The sequence below is a fragment of the Canis lupus genome, chromosome 9 (assembly GCF_003254725.2).
Source record: "Canis lupus dingo isolate Sandy chromosome 9, ASM325472v2, whole genome shotgun sequence".
In the NCBI taxonomy this organism is placed as follows: domain Eukaryota; kingdom Metazoa; phylum Chordata; class Mammalia; order Carnivora; family Canidae; genus Canis; species Canis lupus.
This window is the reverse complement of record NC_064251.1, coordinates 24,091,748-24,118,698: the sequence shown is the minus strand read 5'-3', so window position 1 is coordinate 24,118,698 and position 26,951 is coordinate 24,091,748. Positions and strand designations below refer to the sequence as shown.

At 38.4% G+C, this 26,951-nt stretch overlaps 1 protein-coding gene across 23 annotated transcripts in view; it reads left to right on the top strand.

Annotated features, from left to right (window-relative positions):
* The window catches only part of CDK12 (cyclin dependent kinase 12), a 79,423-nt gene that overhangs the window by 27,374 nt on the left and 25,098 nt on the right, over nt 1-26,951 (top strand). For 19 of the 23 annotated variants that reach the window (XR_004818547.2, XR_004818545.2, XR_004818544.2 and 16 more), the window contains exons 7-14: nt 4,672-4,728; nt 5,328-5,429; nt 12,261-12,338; nt 13,344-13,460; nt 14,025-14,156; nt 16,339-16,550; nt 17,919-18,371; nt 22,187-22,604. Coding sequence is in view for 2 of the 23 variants with exons in the window: in XM_035720468.2 (XP_035576361.1) it covers nt 4,672-4,728; nt 5,328-5,429; nt 12,261-12,338; nt 13,344-13,460; nt 14,025-14,156; nt 16,339-16,550; nt 17,919-18,371; nt 22,187-22,899 (1,864 nt within the window). In the remaining 21 variants the exon portion in view is untranslated. Of the gene's footprint in view, nt 1-4,671; nt 4,729-5,327; nt 5,430-12,260; nt 12,339-13,343; nt 13,461-14,024; nt 14,157-16,338; nt 16,551-17,918; nt 18,372-22,186; nt 26,127-26,951 lie in introns of those variants that run through there. The other 4 variants (XR_004818549.2, XR_004818548.2, XM_035720469.2 and 1 more) reach the window with 3 other exon arrangements.

The window sequence follows — 26,951 nt, the reverse complement described above, 5'->3', positions numbered from 1 at the left end:
GGTGAGTGAATGAATGGTAGAGAATGAATGAAAGTACTTTCAGATAACTCACAGATTTCCTTGTTTGTTTTTTTGTTTTGTTTTTAAGATTTCATTTATTCATGAGAGACACAGAGAGAGGCAGAGACATAGGCAGAAGGAGGAAAAGCAGGCTCCATGCAGGAGCCTGATGTGGGACTTGATCCCGGAACTCCAGGATCATTTCCTGAGCTGAAGGCAGACGCTCAACCGCTGAGCCACCCAGGCGTCCCTCACAGATTTCCTACTTAAAAACTAACTAGCAGGCAGCCCCGGTGGCGCAGCAGTTTGGCGCCGCCTGCAGCCTGGGGTGTGATCCTGGAGACCAGGGATCAAGTCCCACATTGGGCTCCCTGCATGGAGCCTGCTTCTCCCTCTGCCTGTGTCTCTGCCTCTCTCTCTCTCTGTCTATGAATAAATAAATGAAATCTTAAAAAAAAAATTATAAAAAAAAAACTAGCTGGGTAACATAATGGTCAATATAGGTAATATAAAAGGAAAAGCAGGATAGGCAAGTGAAGAATAAATCCCTTTTGGGTATGGCTATTGCATATCCAAGGTAGTGATATTTAATAGGCATATGGTCACATTGAAGTTCCAAACTAGCAGTATAGTTTAGGAGTTACCAAGCAGAGAAAAGGTGTCAGAAGATGGAACTCAAGGGAATGGTCAGAAAGATACAGAGAAAATAGGAAAATATCATGACTCCAAAATAGGCGGATTTAGGGGTACCTGCATGGCTCAGTCAGTTGAGTGTCTTAACTCTTGGTTTTGGCTCAGGTCATGATCTCAGGCTCCCGAGATGGAAGCCAGCGTCTAGTTCTCCACTTCATTGCAGAGTCAGCTTGAGATTCTCACCCTCTCTGCCCCTCCCTCTGCTCACACTCCCTCTCTCTAAATGAAGAAATTATTTTTTTTTAAAGATTTTATTTATTTATTCATAACAGACACACAGAGAGAGGCAAAGACATAGGCAGGGAGAAGCAGGCTCTTCGAAGGGAGCCTGATCCAGGACTCGATCCTTGGACTGGGATCATGCCCTGAGCCAAAGGCAGACACTCAAATTGCTGAGCTACCCAGGCGTCCCTGAAGAAATAATATCTTAAAAAATAAAAAATAAAAAAGGTTTAAAAATGGTCATAGATGTCAGGTGATGCAGACAGATTATGAGATGTGAGAAGGAATCTGAAAATTAAAAGGTCAGCATTGACAGGGCATGACAAGTTGTTGGGTAGCACAGTTAATGGGAAGGTGGTGGTAGGTGTGTCTTTAATTTTTTTTTTTATTTAAGGACACAGAAGTTTGAGTATATTTAAAAACTAAGGGACAAGAAAATCAATAGGGAGAAGTTGAAGATTCAAAAAAGTATAAAATAATTTAAAGGACAGGCAGCCTGGGTGGCTCAGCGGTTTAGTGCTGCCTTCAGCCCAGGGCATGATCCTGGAGACCCAGGATCGAGTCCCATGTCCAGCTCCCTGCATGAAGCCTGCTTCTCCCTCTGCTGTGCCTGCCTTGTTCTTTCTCCGTCTCTCATGAATAAATAAATAAAATCTTAAAAAAAATATTTAAAAAACCAAAATAATTTAAAGGAGCAAGGTTCTAGAGGAGATGGAATCAAGGCCACAGGTGGTTGTGGCCACAATTATAAATATTGATTATCCTTGAACAAGAGAGATTGACACTCTTTTTCTGTAATTGAAAGAAGAAAGGAAGATTATAGGTGCAATTAAGGTTATATAGGTAAAAGGGTGTTAAGTAGCTTCCACCTGATGATTTTTTTTTTAACTTTTTTTTTTTTTTTTAATTTGAGAGAGAGAGGGAGACAGAGCACAAGTGGGGAAGAGAGGGAAAAAACAGCAGGGAGCCTGACATGGGGCTCGATTCCAGGACCCTGGGATCATAACCTGAGCCGAAGGCAGACACTTTACTGACTGAGCCACTCAGGCACCCCATGATTTCTTTTTTCAATGAAGAAGGTCATTTACTGAGAGGTGAGAGAGTGGATTAGAAAATTTGCTCAGTGCTTGGTGATGTTGAGGTCTGGCCTAATTTTCCATAACTGCGTATTTGTTGCCATTTTAACTTTCAGTCCTATGTGCCTTCATTCTTGGATCTCCACAAATTCTCAGAGTAAGGATGCTGAAAATTTGAGGATTGATTTATGTCTCATTATAGGGCTCAAGTCAGCTAGTCCTTTCCTTTTTCCTTTTCTTAGAATTAGTTTGTAAATTGAAGTTAAAAATGTAATGGGGCAAGTAGATAAGGTGCCCATAATCTTTACTAGGAATGATAAGGGTAGATTTAAAGTAAAATTTTGTTGCCAGTACTTACTTTGTTTTAATATTCTGTCCCATTGCTCATAGTTTGAGGAGCACCTCCTAGCATAGCCGCTTTTCTCTACTATCTCACTTTTCTTTTCTTTTTTTTTTTTTTTTTTTTTAAATTTTTTTTATTTATTTATGATAGTCACAGAGAGAGAGAGAGAGAGGCAGAGACATAGGCAGAGGGAGAAGCAGGCTCCATGCACCGGGAGACTGACGTGGGATTCGATCCTGGGTCTCCAGGATCGCGCCCTGGGCCAAAGGCAGGCACTAAACCACTGCGCCACCCAGGGATCCCACTATCTCACTTTTCTGTCTGATCTCAGCTATCAGGTACGAGAGCTATCCCCAGTATCTTCAAAAAGAGTGAGTAGGCTTTTCATTCCCCAAGAAGTAATGAAAACGGTAAATGTAAATGAAATAGGCTACTTAAGAATTTAGATAAAAATGATTAATCTAAAATAGTTAATAGTTTAAAAAGTTTTCTGACATGTTATAGTTTATTAAAATATTACTTGACATCACCGTCAAGGATAGAATACTTAAAGAGTGAAACTTGGGTGTAATCCCTTTAAGGTAGTGGTTCTCACAAGTATGGTTCTCAGACCAACAGCATTGGCATAATCTATAGGCTTGTTAGAAATGCAACTTCAGAAGGATTCCTGGGTGGCTCAGTGGTTGAGTTTCTGCCTTTGGCTCATGGTGTGGTCCCGAGTTCAGGTATCGAGTCCCACATGGGGCTCCCTGAGAGGAGCCTACTTTTCCCTCAGTCTAATGTCTCTGCCTCTCTCTGTGTCTCTTATGAATAAATAAAATCTTAAAAGAGAAAATAAAATAAATGCAAGTTCAGGGATGCCTGGGTGGCTCAGTCAATTAAGGATCCCACTCTTAATATTAGCTCAGGTTTTGATCTCACAGTCATGAGTTCAGTCCCTGTCTTGGGCTCCATGTGGGACATGGAGCCTACTTAAAGAAAAGAAATGCAAGTTCATGATCCATGACCTACTAAATTTCATCTCTAGGAATGAGGCCCAAGAAACTTTTAGTAAACATTCCAAGTAATTCTTTTTCATATAAAGTTTGAGAACCCATCTAAGATCATGGTTGTATGTCTTTATGGTATAGGAAGTGAGGGCCATATGTTGGTAAAAGGGACCTCATTCATCTTAAAAATCGTGTGCTCAGTTCAAAGCCCTGTTCCCTGTTTGAAAAGTCTGCTATGCCATGGTATTGTTGTGGTTTACTTTTTATTATGAAAAATTAAGTTAAATTGTAAGAAAAATTTAGACACTAATGTAATTAATACATATGCAGTTAACATTTTACTATATATTTTTAATTTTTCTGCTTGAGTTATTTATTTATTTATTTTTTAGATTATTTATTTATTTATTCATTAGAGACACACAGAGAGAGGCAGAGGGAGAAGCAGGCTTCTCTCAGGAGCCCGATGTGGGACTTGATCCCAGAACTCTGGGATCATGCCCTGAGCTGAAGGCAGACATTTAACTGCTGAGCCACCCAGGCATCCCTGCTTGAGTTATTTTAAAGTAAATTACACAGGACGCCTGGGTGGCTCAGTAGGTTAAGCATCTGCCTTTGCCTCAGGTTATGATCCCAGGCTGGGATCGAGCTCCACATCAGGCTCCTTGCTCAAAGGGAGCCTTTTTCTGCAACTCTGCTTGTTGCTTTCCGTGCTTGTGTCCGTCCACTCTCTCCCTTTCCCTCTCTCTCTTTGCCAAATAAATAAGTAAATAAACTCTTTATTAAAAATGAATAAATTACTGACATCATTACGTTTAGCCGTAAATGCTCAAGATTATTACCTATTACCTTCTAACAATTCATACTTTTATATATATATATTTTTTACTTTTATATTTTTTCACTTGTGTTATAAGTCTTTTGTATAGCTAGTCTGTTCAAACCACTATTAAACAAAGTTTATGAACTGGATTTGATTTTTAGGCTTCTTAAATCTCTCTTAATCTAGAACAGTTTATTCCTTTTTTCCCCCAATAACAAGTATTTAATCTAGCAGGTTTTAGTGACTGTTGTTTGCCAAGAAATAATAAATATTTAGTTAAGGAGTCAAATCAAAAAACACCAAGAAAAAGAAAACCATAAGACTTTGTAAACCAAAGTAGTCAAAAGAGGCTTAATCTGGGAGAGTAACCATTAAGAACAGAACTAAGCATAGGTTAAAATTCGCATTTGTAATTCAGAGTTTTGTGATTTTGTTTAACTCGTAAATTCATGGATTGCTGTGTAGGTATAAATATGAAGCCACTGCTGTTATTTTTATAAAAATATTTTTTTGTTTGTTTTACAGTGGGCAAATCAAACTAGCAGATTTTGGACTTGCTCGGCTCTATAACTCTGAAGAGAGGTGAGGCATTCATCAAAATTACATGTGGGGGAAAAAGGAAAGAATTCTTTCTATTCTTGGATAATCTAGTATTCTATAAATTGTAATAATTTTCAGACTTTCCTAATTTTTTTTTGAGATTTTATTTATTTATTCATAAGAGACACACAGAGAGAGAGAGAGGCAGAAACATAGGCAGAGGGAGAAGCAGGTTCCATGCAGGAAGCCCAATGTGGGACTCGATCCCAGAACCCTGGGGATCATGCCCCGACCAAAGGCAGATGCTTAACCCCTGAGCCACCCAGGTGTCCCAGAGTTTCCTAATTTTCTAAATGTGTTAATTCTATCTAAATTCTTGAATCAGCCTTAGACTGAGTTAAATCAACCCAGATTGGTATGCAAGTTATTTTTTCATCTCCTACTTCTGTCCAGTTTACTTTTGAACTGTTAGATTGCTATGTAGCTATTTTGACAATCCCATTTTCTTTCTTTCTTTTTTTTTTTTTTTGTTTTTTTGACAACCCCATTTTCAGTTGGCTACGATTTTTAATTTTACAAGGTTTTTTTTTTTTTTTTGGATCAGAAGCCATTTATGTCATGGTTAATGTTTTACATTTCAGTCGCCCTTACACAAACAAAGTCATCACTCTGTGGTACCGACCTCCAGAACTTCTGCTTGGAGAGGAGCGTTACACACCAGCCATTGACGTTTGGAGCTGTGGGTAAGCCTCTCTGAGCTTTTTCTTTTGATTGTAATTCACATGTTGAACATGTATCTGTTTTCTCTCTGCATGGCTTTTTGTAGCTTTTCTTTAGGTTCAAAAGAATGGGGATAAACGTTTAGCCAGAATTCAAAGAAATCTGTTGAATATCTCCTAATATCAGAGACATACTTTTTTAAAAAACATTTCCTTGAATGCCTTTTTTCTTTTAACTTTTTTTTTAAAATTTAACTTAGTTTGAATTGGGATCCAAATACATTCAAATAGGGTACATAGATTACAATTGATTATCTCAAGTCCTTTTTTTTTTAAGATATTTATTCATTTATTTATTTATTTGAGAGTGGAGGGTGAAAGAGCATGAGGACAGGGGAGGAGCAGAGAGAGAAGGAGAAGCAGACTCCCCACTAAGCAGGGAGCCCAATGTGGAGCTTGATCCCAGGACCCCAAAATCACAACCCGAGCCAAAGGCAGGCACTTAGCAACTGAGCCACCCAGGTACCCCTTAAGTCTTATAATTATAGCTTCTCCCTCCGTCTTTCTTGGGTTCCTCTCCCCACCTTATAATTTCCTTAGAAGAAACTGGATCATTTGTCATATAGTTTCCTCAGTCTGAATTTTGCTGATTGCATCCTCACTGTGTTTTTTGTTGTTTTTCAATGTTTTAGCATGGTTCTCTATCCCTTTTATTTCCTATAAGTTGTAGGTGAATTCAAGTGTGATTTCCAATCGCCTACTGAGCCCGAAACTACTTTACAGGTGGTTTTGAGTACTTCTGGAAGATTATTGCCAATGATACATCAAGTTTGGGGGTTTGAGACAGTGGGACTGCCCAGAGTATAGCCAATAACCGGATACATCATCTGTAGGGAATTTAAAAGGAGTAAAATAGTATCTTATAATCTGCCTTTTAATAAAGGCATTATACAGGCGATTCTAAACAATGTTTGATAAAATATTCATCCCTAACAGAGCAGATTTACACACATACACACACCCCACTTTACATAATATATAATTATCAATATTTGAAATGTTATTAGCCGTATTAATGATCTACCTTCATCAATCCATTTGTGGTGGCTTTGTGATGATGATGATATATTATTCCTTCCTGGATAAAGATAACATCTATTTTACTAACCTTACATACAAGTCATAGGAAAAAAGCAGAGAGCTTTAATTCTTTCATTTTATTTACCAGTTTTGAAGATAATGAGGTTTCCTAGTATCCTTCAAAGGTGACTAAAGAGAGGGTTTGGGGTTTTTGTTTTGTTTTATTTTGCTTTGTTTTTTAGTTTCATTATGAACTTGTAGATTTAAACTTTTTTTTTTTTTAACATCCATCTATTTAGAGAGAGAGAGAGAGTGTGTGTGTGTGTGTGTGCAGTGGGGGGTGGGGCAGAGGGAGAGGGAGAGAGAATCCCAAACAGACTCCCCACTGAGTATGGAGCTTTATGTAGGGCTCAGTCTCACAATTCTGGGACCATAATCTGCCAGAATCAAGAGTCAGGTACTCAGCTGACTGAGCCACCCAAGTGCCCCAACATTTTTGATGTGTTTTAATCTGTTATGGTTATCATCTTATTCCTATTCACATTTTCCTGGTCTTAGGTCATTAGGAGTCTAGTGGGTCCTTCTGACACAACCATAGTATTTGATAGCCTTCCTTGTTTTCTGGTTCCAAGCTCATCCTATTTTACTTCCTGTGCCAGACCTGGAATCAGTCACTCTCTAAAGAGTGTTAGTTTTTTTTTAGTGGAAAATTATATTTAGAGATCACAATTTGTGTTAGGAATATAGACATTTTGGGGGCGCCTGGGTAGCTCAGTGAGTTAAGCATCTGGCTCTTGATATCTGCCCAGGTCATGATCTCAAGGTTGTGAGATTGAGCCCTACAGCGGACTCCACATTCAGCGTGGGAGTCTGCTGGAGATTCTCTCTCTCTGTCTCTCCCTCTGCCCCTCCCTGCACTTGCACTAGAGCACGTGCTTTCTATCTCTCTCTCTCTCTCTTTCCCTCAAATAAATAAAATGTTTATTTTCAAATTTTTTTTAAATTTAAAAAAATTTTTAAGATTTAAAAAAATTTTTAGACATATTTTATTTTTTAAGATTTTATTTATTTATTTATTTATTTATTTATTTATTTATTTGAGAAAGAGAGCACAAGCGAAGGGAGAAGGAGATGCAGACTCCTACTGAGTAGAAAGCCTGATGCAGGGCTTGATCCCAGGACCCTGAGATCATGACCTGAGCCAAAGGCAGACACTTAACCAACTGAGCCACCCAGCTGCCCCAGAAATAGATGTTTCAAATGGACCATGTTGTTTCTGATAGTGTATGATTTATGCATATGCACTCTGTCCTTGACCTGCATGCTTAAGAGTTCTGACATTTATTTATAAGTGGAGCATATCCTCCCCCCACCCCCCATTTTCTCCTATATTAATGTCAGTCTTTAAAAGGAGCACTGCAGGGGTTTTATTTCAAAATTCAAAAGGGTGATAGAGAAAGAGCATAATTTCTCTCCCAACTCAAATAAAGCTTTAGTTAAATTTTACTGACTCAAGCTGGGTGTGTTTGTGTTCTGGACTATTTGTTTTATCAGTATTAGCATTTAAATTGTCACAACTAGGCTCTAAAGTTAACGCCCCATTAAGATACACAGGGAAAGTTCATAGCTCTGTTGGTACTATTATTTCAATGTGTGCACCTGCCACCTCAGTGTAGTAGCAAAAGTGTTACATAATAATGTCTTCCCCACCAAAGAACTAGAAACTGAAATAAAAGAAAACACCAAAACATATCTTGGAAATTAAAATTATAGAAGATTAGACTTTAATTAAAGCCTAGTAACTTCATTGAAGTGAGATTTTGCTAGATGTTTGATGTGAGCTTACTATTTTGGTGATCCACAGAAGTCTCTCTGAAGGAGAAACTTGTAAGACGAGTACAACGAATTACACCCATATTCTGAAGCCTCACCTGGGTTAGATGTGACAACACTATTTGGAATTTGATTTAGTGGTTAATGTTGGAAACAGTTAAATTTTACTTCTAATTTTTTTAATTTTAAAGACTTACTTATTTTAGAGAGAGAGAGTAGAAGAAGGGGCATAAGGAGAGAAACTCAAGCAGACTCCATGGTGAGTATGGAGTCTTAATCCCACTATCCTGAGATCATGACCTCAGCCAAAATCCAGAGTCAGGCACATAACCAACTGAGCCACCAGGTACCCCTACTCAAAAAAGTTTGAGTGCATAGGAAGTAAGAATTTGTCATTTGAGGTTAACAAATGCTAATAACCTTGAAAACGAGATTTATTTTGCTTTCAAATTTAGTCAAGCTAAAGAATTTCAAAGCAAAACTGTACATACTGCTTTTGTGTGTATTTGAAAACCTAATTTCAAAGCACAGACTGGAGAAGAGATTCTTTGTCCATTTTCTTTTTCCACATTTTAAAAAATGAGATATTTTAGGAATACAAAAACGTATATTCATGTAGTCTTTTTCATTTGTTTTAAATTTATATTGATATGAGGGGATAGGTTAAATAGGTGAAGGAAATTAAGGAGTGCATTTATTTTGATAAGCACTGGGTGATATTTGGAACTGTTGAATTACTATTTGTTCACCTGAAACTACTGTAACACTGTATGTTTACTAACTGGAATTAAAATGAAAACTAAGTAGGTTGATTTTGATGTAATTTCAAATTGCAGAAAAGTTCCTAGAAAACTACAAAGAATTTTAGTATATAGCCTTTATCCAGATTTACTAAAATTTTTTTAACCTTTTGAGGTATATAATAACTGCATTTGTTCAAAATATACAATTTAAGTTTTGGCATACCGTATACACCAGTGAAACCATCACCACAACCAAGATAATGATAACTTCCAAAAGTTTCCATGTGTTCCTTTGTTATCTCTCCTGCCCACACTATCCCATCCCTAGCAACAACTGTTGTGCTTTCTTTCTTTTTTATTTTTTAAGATTTTATTTATTGGGCAACCCAGGTGGCTCAGCGGTTTGGTGCCGCCTTCAGCCCAGGGCCTATCCTGGAGACCCAGGATCGAGTCCCACATCAGGCTCCCTGCATGGAACCTGCTTCTCCCTCTGCCTGTGTCTCTGCCTCTCTCTCTCTCTCTCTCTCTCTCTCTCTCTCTCTTTCTCTCTCTCTCTCTCTCTCTGTCTCTCATTAATAAATAAATAAAATCTTAAAAAAAAAAAGATTTTATTTATTCATGAAAGACACAGAGAGAGAGGCAGAGACATAAGCAGAGGGAGAACATGGTGCCCGATGTGGGACTCCATCCCAGACCCTGAGATCACAGCCTGAGCCGAAGGCAGACCCTCAACTGTTGAGTCAAGCAGGCATCCCTACTCTTGTGCTTTCTATCACTCTAGATTGATTTCCATTTCTAAAATTTTATGTAGATGGAATCATGCAGTATATGTTCTTTTTCCCTCTTGCATTTTTTACTCAGATATTTTGAGATTTATTCACGCTAGATTCACTAATTGTTAGCATCTTGCCACATTTGCTTTTATATTCATGTGTGTATGTGTGTGTATATGTATCCTACAACATAAAATCTATACATAGAATAAAATGCATGTGTGTGTATGCACACATTTTTTTTCTAGAACTATTTTAAAATAGTTGTATATCATGCTCTTTCCCCTCTTAATATTTAATGTATATTTTTATTTTAAGATTCTATTTATTTTTTTTTTAGAGAGAGCACAAGTATGGGGAGAGGGGCCAGAGAGAGAGGGAGAAGCAGACTCCCTGCAGAGTAGAGAGCCTGTTGTGGGGCTTGACCCCAGGACCCTGGGATCATGACCTGACCCAAAGGTACCCGCTTAACCAACTGAGCCACCCAGGCACCCCTTAATGTACATTTCTTAAGAACAAAGATACTCTCGGGATGCCTGGGTGGCTCAGCGGTTGAGAGTCTGCCTTCAGCTCAGGTGTGATCCCAGGATCCAGGATCGAGTCCCACATTGGGCTTCTTGCAGGGAGCCTGCTTCTCCCTCTGCTTGTGTCTCTGCCTCTCTCTCTCATGAATAAATAAATAAAAACTTAAAGAAAAAAAGAACAAAGATACTTTCATATATAATTATAGTACCATCATCAAATTCAGGAAATTTAAAAAAATAAATAAATAAATAAATAAAAATAAAAAAAAATAATAAAATAAAAAAAATAATAAAAAAAAATTAAAAAAAAATTCAGGAAATTTAACATTGATACACTATCTTTTAAATAGGTTAGCTTACATTCCATTTTCTTAGTTTTTCAATACCCTGATGATGTCCTGGAAACAATACTTCACCTAATAGAAGATTCAATCTAGTATCATGTACTACATTTAGTTCTCATTTTTTTTTGTTTTGTTTTTTTTGAGGTTTATTTATTTATCTTAGAGAGAGTGTGCATGAGTGGGAGAGGGAGAGAGAGTCTCAAGTAGACCCTATGCTAAGCAAGCAGAGCCCAATGGAGGCCCAATCCCAGGACCCCAAGATCATGACCTGAGCTGAAACCCAAGAGTCTGATGTTTAACTGTGCTGCCCAGGTGCCCCTAGTTCTCATTCTTTACTCTGGAACAGTCCTTAACCTTTGTCTTTCATGACATTTACATTTTTGAAGGACAGACCAGCTATTGTATAGATTCAGGTTATGAAGTTTTAGGTGGAATATTCCATAAGTGTTTATGGTACAGCATTTATATTTACATGAACCCGGTTTCCCTCTTATTGATGATGTTAATTTTGGACACTTAGGTATAGGTGTTGTCTTTTTCCTCACTAAATAGTTACTAGTTTTCCTTTTGTAATTAAGTAATTTGTGGAGACATGTTTGGGGACTTTGTAAGTATATCAGTATTATTTTGGAAGGTATTTTCAAAATGAAAAAGGAGGGATCCCTGGGTGGCTCAGTGGTTTAGCTCCTGCCTTTGGCCTGGGGTGTGATCCTGGGGTCCCGGGATGGAGTCCCGCGTTGGGCTCCCTGCACGGAGCCTGCTTCTCCCTCTGCCTGTGTCTCTGCCTCTGTCTCTCTCCATGTCTCTCATGAATAAATAAATTAATAAAATCTTTTTTTAAAAAATGGGAAAGGTGTTTAAACATAAGGTATTTGAGGGGATCCCTGGGTGGCTCGGCGGTTTAGCGCCTGCCTTTGGCCCAGGGTCTGCTCCTGGAGTCCCAGGATCAAGTCCCACATCGGGCTCCTTGCGTGGAGCCTGCTTCTCCCTCTGCCTGTGTCTCTGCCTCTCTCTCTGTGTCTCTCATGAATAAATAAATAAAATCTTAAAAATGAATAAATTAAATAAATAAATAAACATAAGGTATTTGAAAGTCCTGTTGAAACTGATGTCTGATGACAGTAAACATTTCTTAACAAATACAGTGCTAAGAGGGCTGTAGTATATTGTGTATTCTACAGAGCAAATAAATAGAAAAGCTAATCGCTTTACAGGAGCTGCTGAGCATCCTTATAAAATTGAAGTATAGGTTTTTAGTCTTCCTTAATTTATAATGGAATTGATGGAAAAGGACTCTGACTCATTTTTTCTGCTTATAGACTTTATAGGTGGCAAAAGTTTGATCTCCTGTCAAATCTAAACTCTATGCTGTCCATCTCACTGCAAGAAATAGTTTCTTTTACAAAACTCAGACACTTAAAAAGTAAAACAAAAAACAACCAAAAAAATCCCACAAACCTCAGACACTGCAGTTTGGGGCTTATATACAAAAGTTTATTGAGACACAGGTTAGGCTCCAGGGATTTCTCTCCTGACCTCTTAATTTTACTCTTTGTAGATGCATCCTCGGGGAACTGTTCACAAAGAAGCCTATATTCCAAGCCAATCTGGAACTAGCTCAACTAGAACTGATCAGGTACAGTTATGCATGCACTCTGAGTGCCCAGGTGTAATAGGTGATCTCATCTTCTGATTTCTAATACTTTTCAGTAATTCTACTAAATGAGTTTATACTCTTCAGGTCCAAGTAAGTGTCTCAGTCAGATTTACCACATACTTTGCCACGGGCTCTATATGTAAAGAAGTTGTAGTCCCCTTTTTTAGGTCTTACTAAAGGTCTTACTTTTTAGGTCCCCCCCCCCCTTTTAGACTTTTGAAATCTTTGCATTTTTTAAATTGGTTCTTCATATAAAAAGCATGCCATTTTCAGTATGGCTGTTTCATTCCTCGGTTAGATTAAGATCAAATTTATTCAGCAAACATTTATTGAGCCTGTTCTAAAATTCCTTTCTTTGTTACTTTAGGATTCAGAGATATGTAAGATAGGTCCTTGTCTTCAGAGAGCTCAGTTTAGTAAGTGATACAGCATGTAAACAGATAATTATAAAATAGAACCTATATTAGAGGATCTGGGGAAGGCATGGGGTTGGGATAGAATTTGGGTTTTTTTATCAATAAGAATAAAGGAAAGAATCCAACAGGCTAATGTAGGCTTTTTTAAAGGTGGCGTATAATTCATCATTTGTTATGCATTAACTTCAGTTTTCCAACAAAATTTCTTAGGCTCCCCTCTGCCCATTCTCCCTATAAGAACATTATAGGACCAGCTTATCATTGAATAGAAGAAAATTGATAATGAAAACTTTTATGGAAGTTTTAAAACATGTTTTACAAAACCAAATGTATAGATCATTTTGGACTCTTTTGCCAGTATTTTCTCTTTACTGTCTTGTGACCAGTTAGTTCTGTCCTATTCCTTCTGCCCTTAAAGCAGTGAGGTCAGGTTTTACCTTTTTGCATGCCATGTAATTTAATAGCTAAGATTCCCCAGAAGTCAGGGAGTAATAATTTCTGCTTCTATAATCTTCACAATTCACAATGCTGACTCACTTCTTGTTCTGGCTTTTTGCTTTGTTTTCAGTCGACTCTGTGGTAGCCCTTGTCCAGCTGTGTGGCCTGATGTTATCAAGCTGCCCTACTTCAATACCATGAAACCGAAGAAGCAATATAGAAGGCGTCTACGAGAAGAATTCTCTTTGTGAGTTTGGCAGAAATGTGCATCTGGTTTCTGTTTTTAGGGGGTGTTTAGACTTGACTTTTGGCCTAGAGAGTTTGTGTTATCCCAACTTATTATAGCAGCACAGCACAGGAAAACATTTTTTCTTTGAACATATGTGAATTTTATCATAGTGCTGTTGTAATTTTCTCTTAAGGCTTTTTTTTTTTTTTTTTAATTTAATTAATAACCACACCCAATATGGGGCTGGTACTCACGACACTGAGATCAAGAGTTGCACGCTCTTCTGACTGAGCCAGCCAGGCTGGCTTTAGATGATAGAAAATCATTTTATTATGCACAATATGTAAATATTCTCCTAGTCCTTTTGATCTTCCCATGATAGAATGGAACTGCTGGCTTCCTGTTTTCTACCTGTATTCTAGCATTGCATAAATCCCGTTTGATAGCAAATCTGTTTGCTTGTTTAGCCAGCTTCTAGCTCCCTTTCCACAGTTTTACATGGAGCTGGAAATTCAGAGACCTTTGACACAAGGTTACAGGTTTAAGAACTCTGGGGTCATTGTGAACTTGTTCTTTCCACAGCATTCCCTCAGCAGCACTTGATTTACTGGACCACATGCTGACACTAGATCCTAGCAAACGTTGCACAGCTGAACAGACTTTACAGAGTGACTTCCTTAAAGATGTTGAGCTCAGCAAAATGGATCCTCCAGAGTAAGTGCTGCTGGTCAAGTAGTGGCCCTAAACCTTCCAATAAGCCTCAGGAGTTGAGAAACTCAATATAATAATAGGTTTGTAAAAGGAACTACAAATGGCTAAGTCCAGAATGGAGTGGTGCCCTTGAGTATTACGGTTGCTAAGAGGTTTGTTTAATTGCTTTATGTTTTCCTTTTAAACAAGGAATAGATTTAGAAGTGATGTTTTTCTAATTTGACTCAAGCTGTCTTTTGTCCCTGCATATTGCCCTATACAAGCTCTTTGAAAGTATTCCTTCTAGTGTTTGCTCTTACCCATTTCATTTTCTCAAATCTCCTTCTGTGTTGACCATATACACCCACACTTGTAAAGACAGTCCTAATTTTAAATAGTATGCATCATTGTCAGGTCACATATCCCTAATTTTAATGTTGATAATAGGGTCTTTGACTGTGTCTCTCTCCCGTCAGCATCTTATTTATTTTCTGTATTCTGTAGGATCTTCTGAGGTTCTACACTCAGTGTTTCACAATTGGCAGATAAAAAATCTTCTGTCGTTGAATTTATCATTGACAATGTTATAGCTTTCATGTCAGAGTTTTTGTGTGTTTTTTCTTATATGAAGAAACTCTTTTTTAAAAAAAATTATTTATTAATGAGAGACAGAGAGAGAGAGAGAGAAGCAAAGACATAGGCAGAGGGAATGGCAGGCTCCCCAGGGGAAGCCTGATGTGGAACTCGATCCTGGAACTTCAGGATCACGCCTGAAGCAGAAGGCAGACCATACTCTCAACCACTGAGCCACCCAGGCGTCCCAAGATACTGTATGTGTCTTAGAGAAATATACAGTATTTATTTATTTTTAAAAATATTTTATTTATTTATTCATGAAACACAGAGAGAGAGAGGCAGAGACATAGGCAGAGGGAGAAGCAGGCTCCATGCAGGGAGCCCAACGCGGAACTCGATCCCAGGTCTCCGGGATCATGCCCCGGGCCGAAGGCAGGTGCCAAACCACTGAGCCACCCAGGGATCCCCAAATATACAGTAAAGACTGAGTGGGTAGTAACCACAAATCTAATTGTTCCAAAGAGATGTCCAAATTCATTTACTGCACCAGAATTTTGATACATTGAAATATGGCTTGAAATGCACAAGTTTTTAACTGAAATTTGGGAGCTCTTATTATTAAAGAGAGATTTTGGCTTGGGTAATCTTTATTATAATAAGATTTGAGTTGCCAGGACTCTTTACATTATTGAATATGAGGAAATATGGAAATAGATTAAATATATTAAAATATACTAATAAACCCCACAAATGAAAATACCAAGTCATGGAAATTCAGTGTGTTGAAAGAAGGAAAGAATCCATTTTTTGGTCCTCACAGACCAAATAACATAAATTTATTTTACACAAATGTGATTTAATCATACTGTATTTCAGTGAATTTTTTTTTTTTAAGAGAGAGATTTTATTTACTCATGAGAGACACAGAGAGGGAGACAGCAGAGACACAGGCAGAGGGAGAAGCAGGCTCCACGCAGGGAGCCCCATGTGGGACTCAATCCCGGATGCCAGAATCACACCCTGAGCTGAAGGCAGATGCTCCACTGCTGAGCCACCTAGGTGTCCCTCAGTGGACTTTTTGTAGTTGCTAATAAACCAATCATCTCTATCCTGTGTATTCCCAATTGAAACTTAACCAGGTGGCTCAGCGGTTTAGCGCCACCTTCAGCCCAGGGCCTGATCCTGGAACCCTGGGATTAAGTCCCACATCGGGCTCCCTGCATGAAGCCTGCTTCTCTGTCTGCCTGTGTCTCTGCCCCTCTCTATCTCTGTCTCTCATGAATAAATAAATAAAATCTTTTAAAAAAAAGAAACAAGAACTTAACCAATAAAGTTCTTCTTTATATTTGTTATGCAAAGCAAGAACATAGTAGGTATAGTAGGTATGTCTCTGATATTAGCAAGATCCTTATTTCTCACTACAGAAATCTCTTGGGCTTTTGGACTTTTATTTCCTCGGGCTACCATATGCCATGATCCCTTTTACACTGCTACTATTTATTAATATTTCTGGCTATTTTTATGTTATTCTTTCCGTTTCCCTCTGTTCTTTGCCTTTAATCTCTTGTTCCTCTATTCACTCACTATTGCAGTCCCACACACATTTCCCCTTTGCTTTGTCTTTTTGTAGCCTCCCCCACTGGCAGGATTGCCATGAATTATGGAGTAAGAAACGGCGACGACAGCGACAGAGTGGTGTTGTGATAGAAGAGCCACCTCCATCCAAATCCTCTCGGAAAGAAACTACCTCAGGGACAAGTGTTGAGCCTGTGAAGAACAGCAGCCCAGCACCACCTCAGCCTGCTCCTGTCAAGGCGGAGCCTGGGACTGGGGATGCAATAGGTCAGTTCTAGGATGGAGTTTTTGTGCTTTTATTAAGGTCATTTGGACAGGTTTTAATGGTCAAGTACAAGGATATGTGTGTGTGAGCTTTTAGCCACTGAAGCATTAATATTAATAAAAAGGTGCCCTGGGGATCCCTGGGTGGCTCAGTGGTTTGGCACCTGCCTTCAGCCCAGGGCGTGATCCTGGGTCCCGGGATCGAGTCCTACATCGGGCTCCCTGCATGGGGCCTGCTTCTGCCTCTGCCTGAGTCTCCGCCTCTTTCTCTCTCTCTCTCTTTCTCTCTCTCACTCGCTCCCTCTCCCCCCCCCCATGAATAAATGAATAAAATCTTTTTAAAAAAAATAAAGAGGTGTCCTCATTGTGAGGAAAAGGAGCTAAACTAAATTTTGTATATGTTGTCTAAAAAGTCTACAATATAGATCATTGTCTTTTCAAGAAAGAATACTGTATCAATTAGATGTATAGCATAAATCAGTAAGTTAAGTAAGCCAAATTTAAGGTTTGGTTACCCATGGTACATGTAATTTGGAGCCCTGTTTATGTTAGATTTGATAAGACGTTCTTAGAATCTAATCATTTAAATCACAATTGCTATTAAATGTAATTAGTTCTATAGAGGGCTATTTGATCTACATATATCCAGAACTGTGTAATAGTGAACTATTATAGTAAAATAGTTCTCCTGTGGTACCATCAGTTTTTCTGAACTACAGGTATTCTTTCCATGGTTCATTTACCCTTCCCCATCCACATACAACAGTGGTTTTTAACAGTGGCTGCACATTAGAATCATCTAAGAAGCTTGAAAAGTAAACACTCCTGAACAATTGCCAGATCTCTGAGGATGGAAACTGAGGCATCTGAATTTTACAATCTCTCCTAGTAATTCTGATGTATAATAGGGGTTGTAAGTCACTGGCCTTGAAGAATACAGATAAAATGAAATCACATTTACTCATAGTACAGAGATATTTTAGTTAGTTTCTGTATTTCTAAGTGAATATACAATTTGTCATGACAATTTGAGGTATGAAAAATGAGATATTCAAATAAAATTTCCTTTTTTGAATATTGTTAAGTTGCTATTGCCAGTTGAAGGCCAAGGTCCGGGATCCCTGGGTGGCGCAGCGGTTTGGCGCCTGCCTTTGGCCCAGGGCGCGATCCTGGAGACCCGGGATCGAATCCCACATCGGGCTCCCGGTGCATGGAGCCTGCTTCTCCCTCTGCCTGTGTCTCTGTCTCATTCTCTCTCTCTCTCTATGACTATCATAAATAAAAAAAAAAAATTAAAAAAAAAATTTTTTTGAAGGCCAAGGTCCTTACCCTGCCTCATTCTATCCTATTGGCTCCACTGTCTGTCCACAGGCCTCGGTGACATCACACAGCAGTTGAATCAAAGTGAATTGGCAGTGTTACTGAATCTGCTGCAGAGCCAGACCGACCTGAGCATCCCTCAAATGGCACAGCTGCTTAACATCCACTCCAACCCAGAGATGCAGCAGCAGCTGGAGGCCCTGAACCAGTCCATCAGTGCCCTAACTGAAGCCACTTCCCAGCAGCAGGACTCAGAGCCCATGGCCCCAGAGGAGTCTTTGAAGGAGGCACCTCCTGCCCTAGTGGTCCAGCCTTCAGCAGAACAGACAACCTCTGAAGCTTCAAGCACACCAGCTGACATGCAGAATATGCTGGCAGTTCTTTTGAGTCAGCTGATGAAAACCCAGGAGCCAGCAGGCAGCCTGGAGGAAAACAACAGTGACAAGAACAGTGGGCCACAGGGGCCCCGAAGAACTCCCACAATGCCACAGGAGGAGGCAGCAGGTAAACAGACCGGTCATGAATCTCATTGAGCTCAGGTGCTGTTGATCCTCTTAAAAATCTCTTTAACATTTTCTTTTTCACATCAATGGCCTCAGTTTCAGTTTTCTGTAACCTAGCCTACAGGAGAACATAGCATCCAGTGATGTATTTCTTGCCCTGCCCAGCTTCTGTTTAAGTCTCACAGCTTCTCAAAGCACCTTTCATGTACTGATTGTTTTTCCATTTCCTGGGAGGTAGGTAAGTAAAGCCTCTGTGTTCTAATCCAAGAAAACCACAACCATTGCTAGTGATACACCTTGAACCACTGTGTGAATAGTGGCCACCTAGTATTGGTACTTGAAAATCTGCCTTCCAAATAAACCATCATCAGATTGTACAAATAATCAGCTTTACTCTAGTGTAGTGAATTCAATACCAGTCTTACCTGAAAGATATAGCCAAGAAAACTCTAATAAAATGCCATTGTTAATCTCCTGAAGAGTAATTTGGAAATATTTCTAAGTAGATAACTAACACCAACATTTCTTTTCACCAAAAATAATAGTATATAAATATAAACATGCTTTTTAAAAATCTGTGTTCCTAAAAGAGACAATTGAATTAGTAAGTGAGCATTACATAAAGAAAAATCTGAGAAATGGAAATATGTTATACCTTGATCTGGTATGACAACAGCACACAATTTTATTAGAGGAAAGAAAAGTGTAAATTTTCTAATTCTGATTCACAGTCTATTTGCAAAATGCTTACTTACCTCAAAGTGTTTTCAACTTGGAAATTTTCGCTGTCCGTGAAGACCCCATGAATTGGGGAATGAGAAGAAGCACAAGGGCTGATGAGGTACACTAACCTTCAACTTTAGATTGTCCTACATTCACACTTCATATGGGATGGTGCAGAAAGTATATGCCTTTTTTCTTCTGGTATACAAATATATAAGCTATTTTTCACATGCAAAGCTTTTTAAAACTGGAAGATAACGTAAATAAAATTAACCCCTTTACTTTACAGATGGGGAAACTGAAATCCAGGGAGTTTAAATAAGCCTACCTATGGTCCCAGTGCTGGAACCATATTATTCACAAAGGCAGAGATAGGACTGGTGTACTTTTCTTAATGTTTCTTTTTAACGTGTTTTTTAATTCACTTTGTTACTCTGTCATATTGATTCCAATTGCTTTTAAGGGATTCTAGGACATGGAATAACAGAGAAAGCTAATCTAGAATTAAAGCAGGCCTCTTTGCATCATCTCTCATACCTTCCTTCTCCTCCCTACACCAGCAGAAAAATTTAACTATAACCAAAATACCTGGAATAAGTCGTTCGAATTAAATAGTGTAGTGATTGAAAGAAATTCACCCAATAATTGAACCAACAAGCTATGAGCCAAATGGTGAGATTGAACTAAAATTAAGGCCTGGCCTGTGGCCAGAAATTGCTAGATTTACTTTTCAAAGGAGAGTAAAAATACCACTCCTAATTATTAGTCACCCTTTGATTATCCAGTTATCTCTGTCTCCTATGTTTGTTCCTCCCCTGCTGCCTCTTTTTTGGTCATTTTACTGTTCATTAGCACTTCCACCAGAGGGCAGACTGAGTAAGCCAGAGAAGGTGAAAATCTATCACTGGCTATGTTTTGCTACTCTTTACTTGTCTGAGGAAAGGATTATGATTGAAATCTAATGAGTCATTTGAAGTTTTTAAGTTATTTGTACATTTCATTAATACCTCCCTCCATTAGTACAGACTATTAAGAATTGCCAATATTGTTAACATTAAATCTTAAAATAGTATGACTTCTGAAATGTGATCTTTTAACTCTTATAAGAAGGTTTATTTAATAGTTGTTTACAATCTGTGTGCTTTTCTACTTTGAGGTAGTTTTCATCCTCTCCTACATGTGAACTTGAACTCAACAATTAGTTCTACTGAAACACAGCTGGACTATTTATATAAAAGACAAAGTTTAACTATGAAAAGTAGTAGAGCTGGAAGAATAAATTTAGCTTTGCTCACTTTTGCAGTTAGGCATTTTTAAAGTTGTTTGCCATTGGTATTAAAAAAAAAAACAAACTAGTGTTTCATGTGTAGTCCAAAAATACTTTTAAATATAATTGGTACTGAGATATTAGTAGCCCAACACTCTGAAATCTATAGATGTTTGTGGTCCAGTTAGCTCTCCTTTTTCAGTATGTCTTCTTTTCGACTGTAAGTTTTCTATAGCTAATTTTTTGTCCTTAAATTCATTTTTACCTATCACCTAGTCAACCAACCAACTAGTCAGCAAGCAACTTGGGTGGGTACTGTATACAGGGTGACTAACTCATCTCTGTACTATCCTGGTTTTAAAACTGAAAGTCAGCAACCCGAGAACCTGCTCAGTCCCAGGCAAATTGGGACTGTTGGCCACCCTACTTGTATGTTACATACAGCACCTGACCTCATCCTTCCAGGGCACAACGTTACAATACTGTGTTTTCAGAGTACTTTCATCTGCATGTTAAGTGAATGCATACTTTACTAATTGTCTTTGCAAAATATAATTGTGGTAAATATGCTACCAAAATACTTTATAACTAAAAAACTATTTTTGGCTTGTCTGAGAAATGACTTTTATATCACTAGCTCAGATAATAAAGAATTGATTATATGGACATTTAAAAATATTCCATAGGGAACAGGAAAATCAGTCATTTGGAAGATATCCCAAAACATTAAACCTTTTCTTCAGCAGGGTGACTGCCAACTCTTTAAAAATCACTGTTCTGATTGTACTTGGTTTTGTATGTCCTCAAACTCACACCATTTTACATCTCTACTCTCTGGTCTTGGCAGGAGTTATCGGACAATGATTGCCATGCTTGGGCAAATTTAGCCAGCAGTTGGGTGGGGGTGGGGGGTGGGAATATGGGGAGTAGTTCAAGAAAGACAAAGATCTTTGGAAGACAGTGTAGTGTATAAGTTCAATACATTTCTAAATACTCAGTTCTTGTCACGGTCTCCAAGATAAACAGATGTTTATCAACAGCCCATTCATTCTGCATGACATTAGTAATTTTTTTCATAGCATGGAAAAAATGAAGGAGGTTGGGAAACAAAATGGAAAATTATGATAATTAGTCTTTATAATTACTGTAACATAGGAAGCTGAACGACAGAATGGTGGTTAACATCCCTTTCTTCAGAATGTGGTTATGGGAAGAGGGAACTAAAGTTTGGAGAAGCAAGTGTGTATTTATACATGATGGTAATGAAAGGTTTTTACTTAATTTCATTTCTCCTGTATATTAAGTTCTATTTTAGGTGTTAACCGTATATCATTAAAATGTTCTGTAAAATGTATTAGCTAAGTCTATGCAAGGTCTCCTATTGTACAGCAAGATTATGTGCTAGAAATGTGACCACAACATGTGTATTATTTCCTCTCATCTTCCTTCTTTCTATTTTATTTTCATTAATATTTTGATCCAACAGCAAAAAGGGGCGGGGAGGCTGCCAGCAGCCTACATATTAGAACAGTTCCTTAAGGAAGGAAATGGAGGAAATCTCAGACAAATCAGGACAATCATTTGAAACATGATCTTTTTTACACCAGCTGTTAGATTCAGAATGCAACTGTTTTATTTTAATCACTTGATTTTATTTATAAATTGCAATTTCCTGATCCCAAGATTTTATTCTTTATATATATATTTGGTTACTTGTATTGACATTTGTTTATGTTGGGCAGTGTGAGTGTGTGTGTGTGTGTGTGTGTGTTTATAATCACATGTGATTTTTAAGATGGTGTTTAAAAGAAGTAACCCTTCCACAGCATGTCCTCCTCACATTCTTCCACCAGAGAAGAGGCCCCCTGAGCCCCCCGGACCTCCACCGCCGCCACCTCCACCCCCTCTGGTTGAAGGCGATCTTTCCAGCGCCCCCCAGGAGTTGAACCCAGCCGTGACAGCCGCCTTGCTGCAACTTTTATCCCAGCCTGAAGCAGAGCCTCCTGGCCACCTGCCACATGAGCACCAGGCCTTGAGACCAATGGAATACTCCACCCGACCCCATCCCAACAGGACTTACGGAAACACTGATGGGCCTGAAACAGGGTTCAGTGCCACTGACACTGATGAACGCAACTCTGGTCCAGCTTTGACAGAATCCTTGACCCAGACCCTGGTGAAGAACAGGACCTTCTCAGGCTCTGTGAGCCACCTTGGGGAGTCCAGCAGTTACCAGGGCACAGGGTCAGTGCAGTTCCCAGGGGACCAGGACCTCCGTTTTGCCAGGGTCCCCTTGCCATTACACTCAGTGGTCGGGCAACCATTCCTGAAAGCTGAGGGAAGCAGCAACTCTGTGGTACATGCAGAGACCAAATTGCAGAACTATGGGGAGCTGGGGCCAGGAACCACTGGGGCCAGTAGTTCAGGAGCAGGCCTTAACTGGGGGGGCCCAGCTCAATCTTCTGCTTATGGAAAGCTCTATCGGGGGCCTACAAGAGTCCCGCCAAGAGGGGGAAGAGGGAGAGGAGTTCCTTACTAACCCAGAGACTTCAGTGTCCTGAAAAATTCCTTCCCTATTCATCCTTCCATCCAGTCCTCTGAAATATTAATGAAATCATTTGCCAGAGCAAGGTAATCATCTGCATTTGGCCTCTGCAAAGCTGTCTGTTGTATTCCTTGCTCACTTGCTACTAGCAGGCGACTTATAAAATAATGGTGTTGGCACCAGTTCCCCCTGGATGGGCTACAGCTAGAACAATTACTTCAACTCTACCTAGTAGTTATAAGTAGAGAATGTGGAGAGGGTCATTAAATTGAAAAGTAAATGTTGTATTAGTTCATTTGCCTGCACTTCTTGAGCAGAAGAAAAGGAGAACAGTTTCAATTTTGAGATGGCTCAGGAGAGGCTCTCTTTAGGTTTTTAAATTTTGGGGATTTTTTTATGATTTCTTTTGAATTTTTTGTTTTTTGTTTTTTTGTTTTGTTTTGTTTTCCTTTAAAGATAATAGTGTTCACAAAATTTGAGCTACTCTTAGGCTTTTGCTATAAGGGAAACAGAGTGACTGGCTGATTTAAATAAATGTTTCCTTCCTCTCCACCATCTCACAATTTTGCTTTCAAGTGAACTCTTTTTTTCCCCCATTGAGCATCTTGAACATCCCTTTTTTCCAAATAAATTACTCTTAAAATTTGCTCTGCTTTGACAAAGACATGCCCCTCTCCCTGCACATGAAGCAGGTTGTAGAAAGAGGCGCTCTTGGGCATGTAGGTAGATTTACCCCATCTCATCCCTTTTCTATCCCTTCTTTATAGAGTTTCTCATTCTCTCTCTCTCTCTCTCTCTCTTGCTCTCCCTCTCCCTCCATCTCTCTCTCTCTCTCTCTCTCTCTCCCTCTCTCTCGAGGCATTTGTTTGGAAAAAATTAATCGTTGAGATGCCCAAGAACCTGGGATAATTCTTTACTTTTTTTTGAAATAAAGGAAAGGAAATTCAAACTCCTATATTGTTCTCTGTAACTTTTCAATTCTAAAATGTTTTTGTTTTTTTAAAACCATATTCTGATGGTGAAGTTGTTTCATAAATGCAGACAGCCTAGGACATTGCTGTTGAGCTGGGGTTAGAGATGATGCCTCCATAATTAGAGGGCTAGTAAGAGCAGTTAGCATACTGTTTACACATATATTTTTATGTCAAAAAAAAAAAAAAAACTTTGAAACAGAGGATTGTATTATTGTCAAAGAGAAAAGAAATACATCCTGAAAATACATGGAAATGTAAGTTAGTTTAGGGTGCATATTTTTCTGAAGATCTATTCAATATGAGACCTTTTTTAAAAAATAATTTTAAAAGAACAGACCATGAGAAAGAACAGTATTGACATATACACATCTCAGCATGTATATCCTGCTAGTTCTTTTAGGGAGTTTCCTCTAGAGAGATTTGATTTTGGTTTTGTTTTTGGTAAAAGGGGTTAAATTATGACTTCATGGCAAGAATTTTGCCTTATTATAAGCAGGAAATGGAAAAGGGAAGGGCTTTCAGGGTGGGATAACTTGGGAGGCTTTTCATTCTGGCTTCCATTTCTATGTGAATACCAGCATATAATGTGTTTTAAAAACATACACATTCATATAAATTATCTGCACAGACTTAGACTTTTGTGAAACGTAGATTAGGGCCCTTTTACAGAGAAAAGGCAAACATGCTTCAGCATCTTGGAGGATAGTTTTCAGAACTCAAGTGAAGTTTCATGTTTCAATGCCAAGTTCTTATATTAAAAAATAAAAACTACTTGTGAGAGAAAGGTGCACTAATAAAAAAAAAAAAACTTTAAAGAAATGAAGAATCCTCTTCAGATACTTAACATGAAGACTATTTTTCCCTGTTTACTGAAATAGGCAGATATCCGGTGTGTGTATTTCTTTATTATTCTCTGGGTTTTGGTCTGGCCTTGCCCTCATGGGCAAACATTAGAGGAAGAACCTTCTAGCCATTTTGGCATTGATGGCTTTTTATACCAGTATGTCCAATTAGATTTGCTAGGCTCACTGACATGCTATTGGAAAATTCCATTAAAGTTCATCTGAACCTTTTGTCTGTTGACTTCTTAGTCCTCAGACATGGGCCTTTGTATTTTAGAATATTTGAATTTGAGGCATTGGGCCCTGATGATTAAAGACCTTAAGCCTGGGATACTTTCAAATTACCTATCCAGTAAAAATAATTGGTCTCCCATCAAATATGAAAATTCGCTCTATATTTTAATTACATTTTGGTTATCAGCAGTCATCAATAATGTTTTTCCTTCCCCCTTCCCACCCCTTATTTTTAATTATGCCAAATATTCTAAGTAATATACTAAGTCTCCATTCCCCCATCCCTACTACTAGGGAAGGGGGTGAGTGTATGTATGGGTGTGTGTATGTATGTGTGTGTGTGTGTGTATGATCCCATCTCACTCCCTACCCCCTTTTGGGGAGTCTAGCCTTTACAAGGAAAAGTTTGGTAACTGATTATTTTAAAACCAGAGGAAAAAAGAAACTCAAATAACCTGGAATCTGTGTGGAGGAAGAAAAGGTATTTGTTAATTTTTCAACTATGTTATCTATAAATGTGATAGAAGTAAAGTTTTGACAGAACTTCAACTTGACTGTTAGAAAATTTCAAACTGAATTATATTCAAAAGCAGTTTTTGTTTTGTTTTAGTTACTGTACCACGGGAGGTAATAAGTCCATTAAATACATTATTTTGAACAGATGAAAAAATCTGATTCTGTTCATGAATGAGAGGCAAAACTAGTTTGGCCATGATCATTTTTGTGGTTTTGAAAACAATTTTGTTTGACCCAATTTCCTTAGTTTTTTCTTCAACGGTCCATAGGAGTGATAAAATGACATCAATCTATACTTTTAAAAGCAGGGCAGTAGCACAAATTTGTAAGTAGGACTTTTTTTGTTAACTTATGCCATAGACATCACCCAGCCACTTGTGTGTGTGTGTGTATGTGTAATATGCATATATAGTTACAGTACTAAAATGGTTACCAGCAGGTTTTGAGAGAGAATGCTGCAACAGAAAAGTGTCAGTTGCCACCTCATTCTCCCTGATTTAGGTTCCTGACACTGTATTCCTTCTCTCTCTTGTTTTTGCCCCACATCGGGTGTACTTTGTCTATGTACAGATATTTTGTAATATATTAAATTTTTCTTTCAGTTTATAAAAATGGAAAGTGGAGATTGGAAAATTAAATATTTCCTGTTACTATACCACTTTTGCTCCATTGCATTTACTTCTTTACCTGTAGCCTCTGAGCAAATCTAATAGTGTGTAAAAGGTTTTTTCCTCCACTTTATCTTAAGAATTATTTGTCTCAGAATCTCTGTAGTCTCATAAAATATATTTAAAAAAAAAGTTCTCAGGGTTTGAAGAGGTGCTTCAGAACACTAGACTAGGAACTAGAGAAAAACGTTGGGGAAACCGTAAGGTAACTCTTTTTTTTTAAGTAGAAATAGTTCCACAAATGATGGTGCCAAGCCATCAAAAGAGTTGAGCCTCATATACCCCAACTCCTGAAAGGAGAGGTAAGTGGGTTTGGGCTCAACTTGGCAATGAAAATTGGTAAGAGGCTGTTTAAACCAAAGAATAGTCTCAAAAATAACCACCCCCGCCCCCACCAGTTCTTATGTTACCATGAGTAGGGTAGGCATGGAGATTAAGATTAGTCTTCTAGCTGTTGAGATTTCCTCATCTGTTACTAAGCCAGGAAATGAGTCAAAGTTGTTTTTAAGGGTAAAAATCCTATTATCTTCAAAATCTTAACTATTTTCACCTGTGGAGAGAATTTTATTCCCTTTTCTTTCATGGTTTAGACCACTGAGAACTAAATTTTCCCTTGGGTGTGCTGCAGTCCTGCTAGTTATAAGTAGGCAGAGAGCAGATCAAACCCATTAGAAGACAGAAAGGAAGTAGGAAAGGAAGGAAGATAGGTTATCAGGAAGTTGGTGGTGGGGTGAGCAGTCATACAGGTTAAAGGGTACACCAGAACAAGGAAATCAGGAAGATAAATTCAAATACTGGTGGTGAGGGTTGCT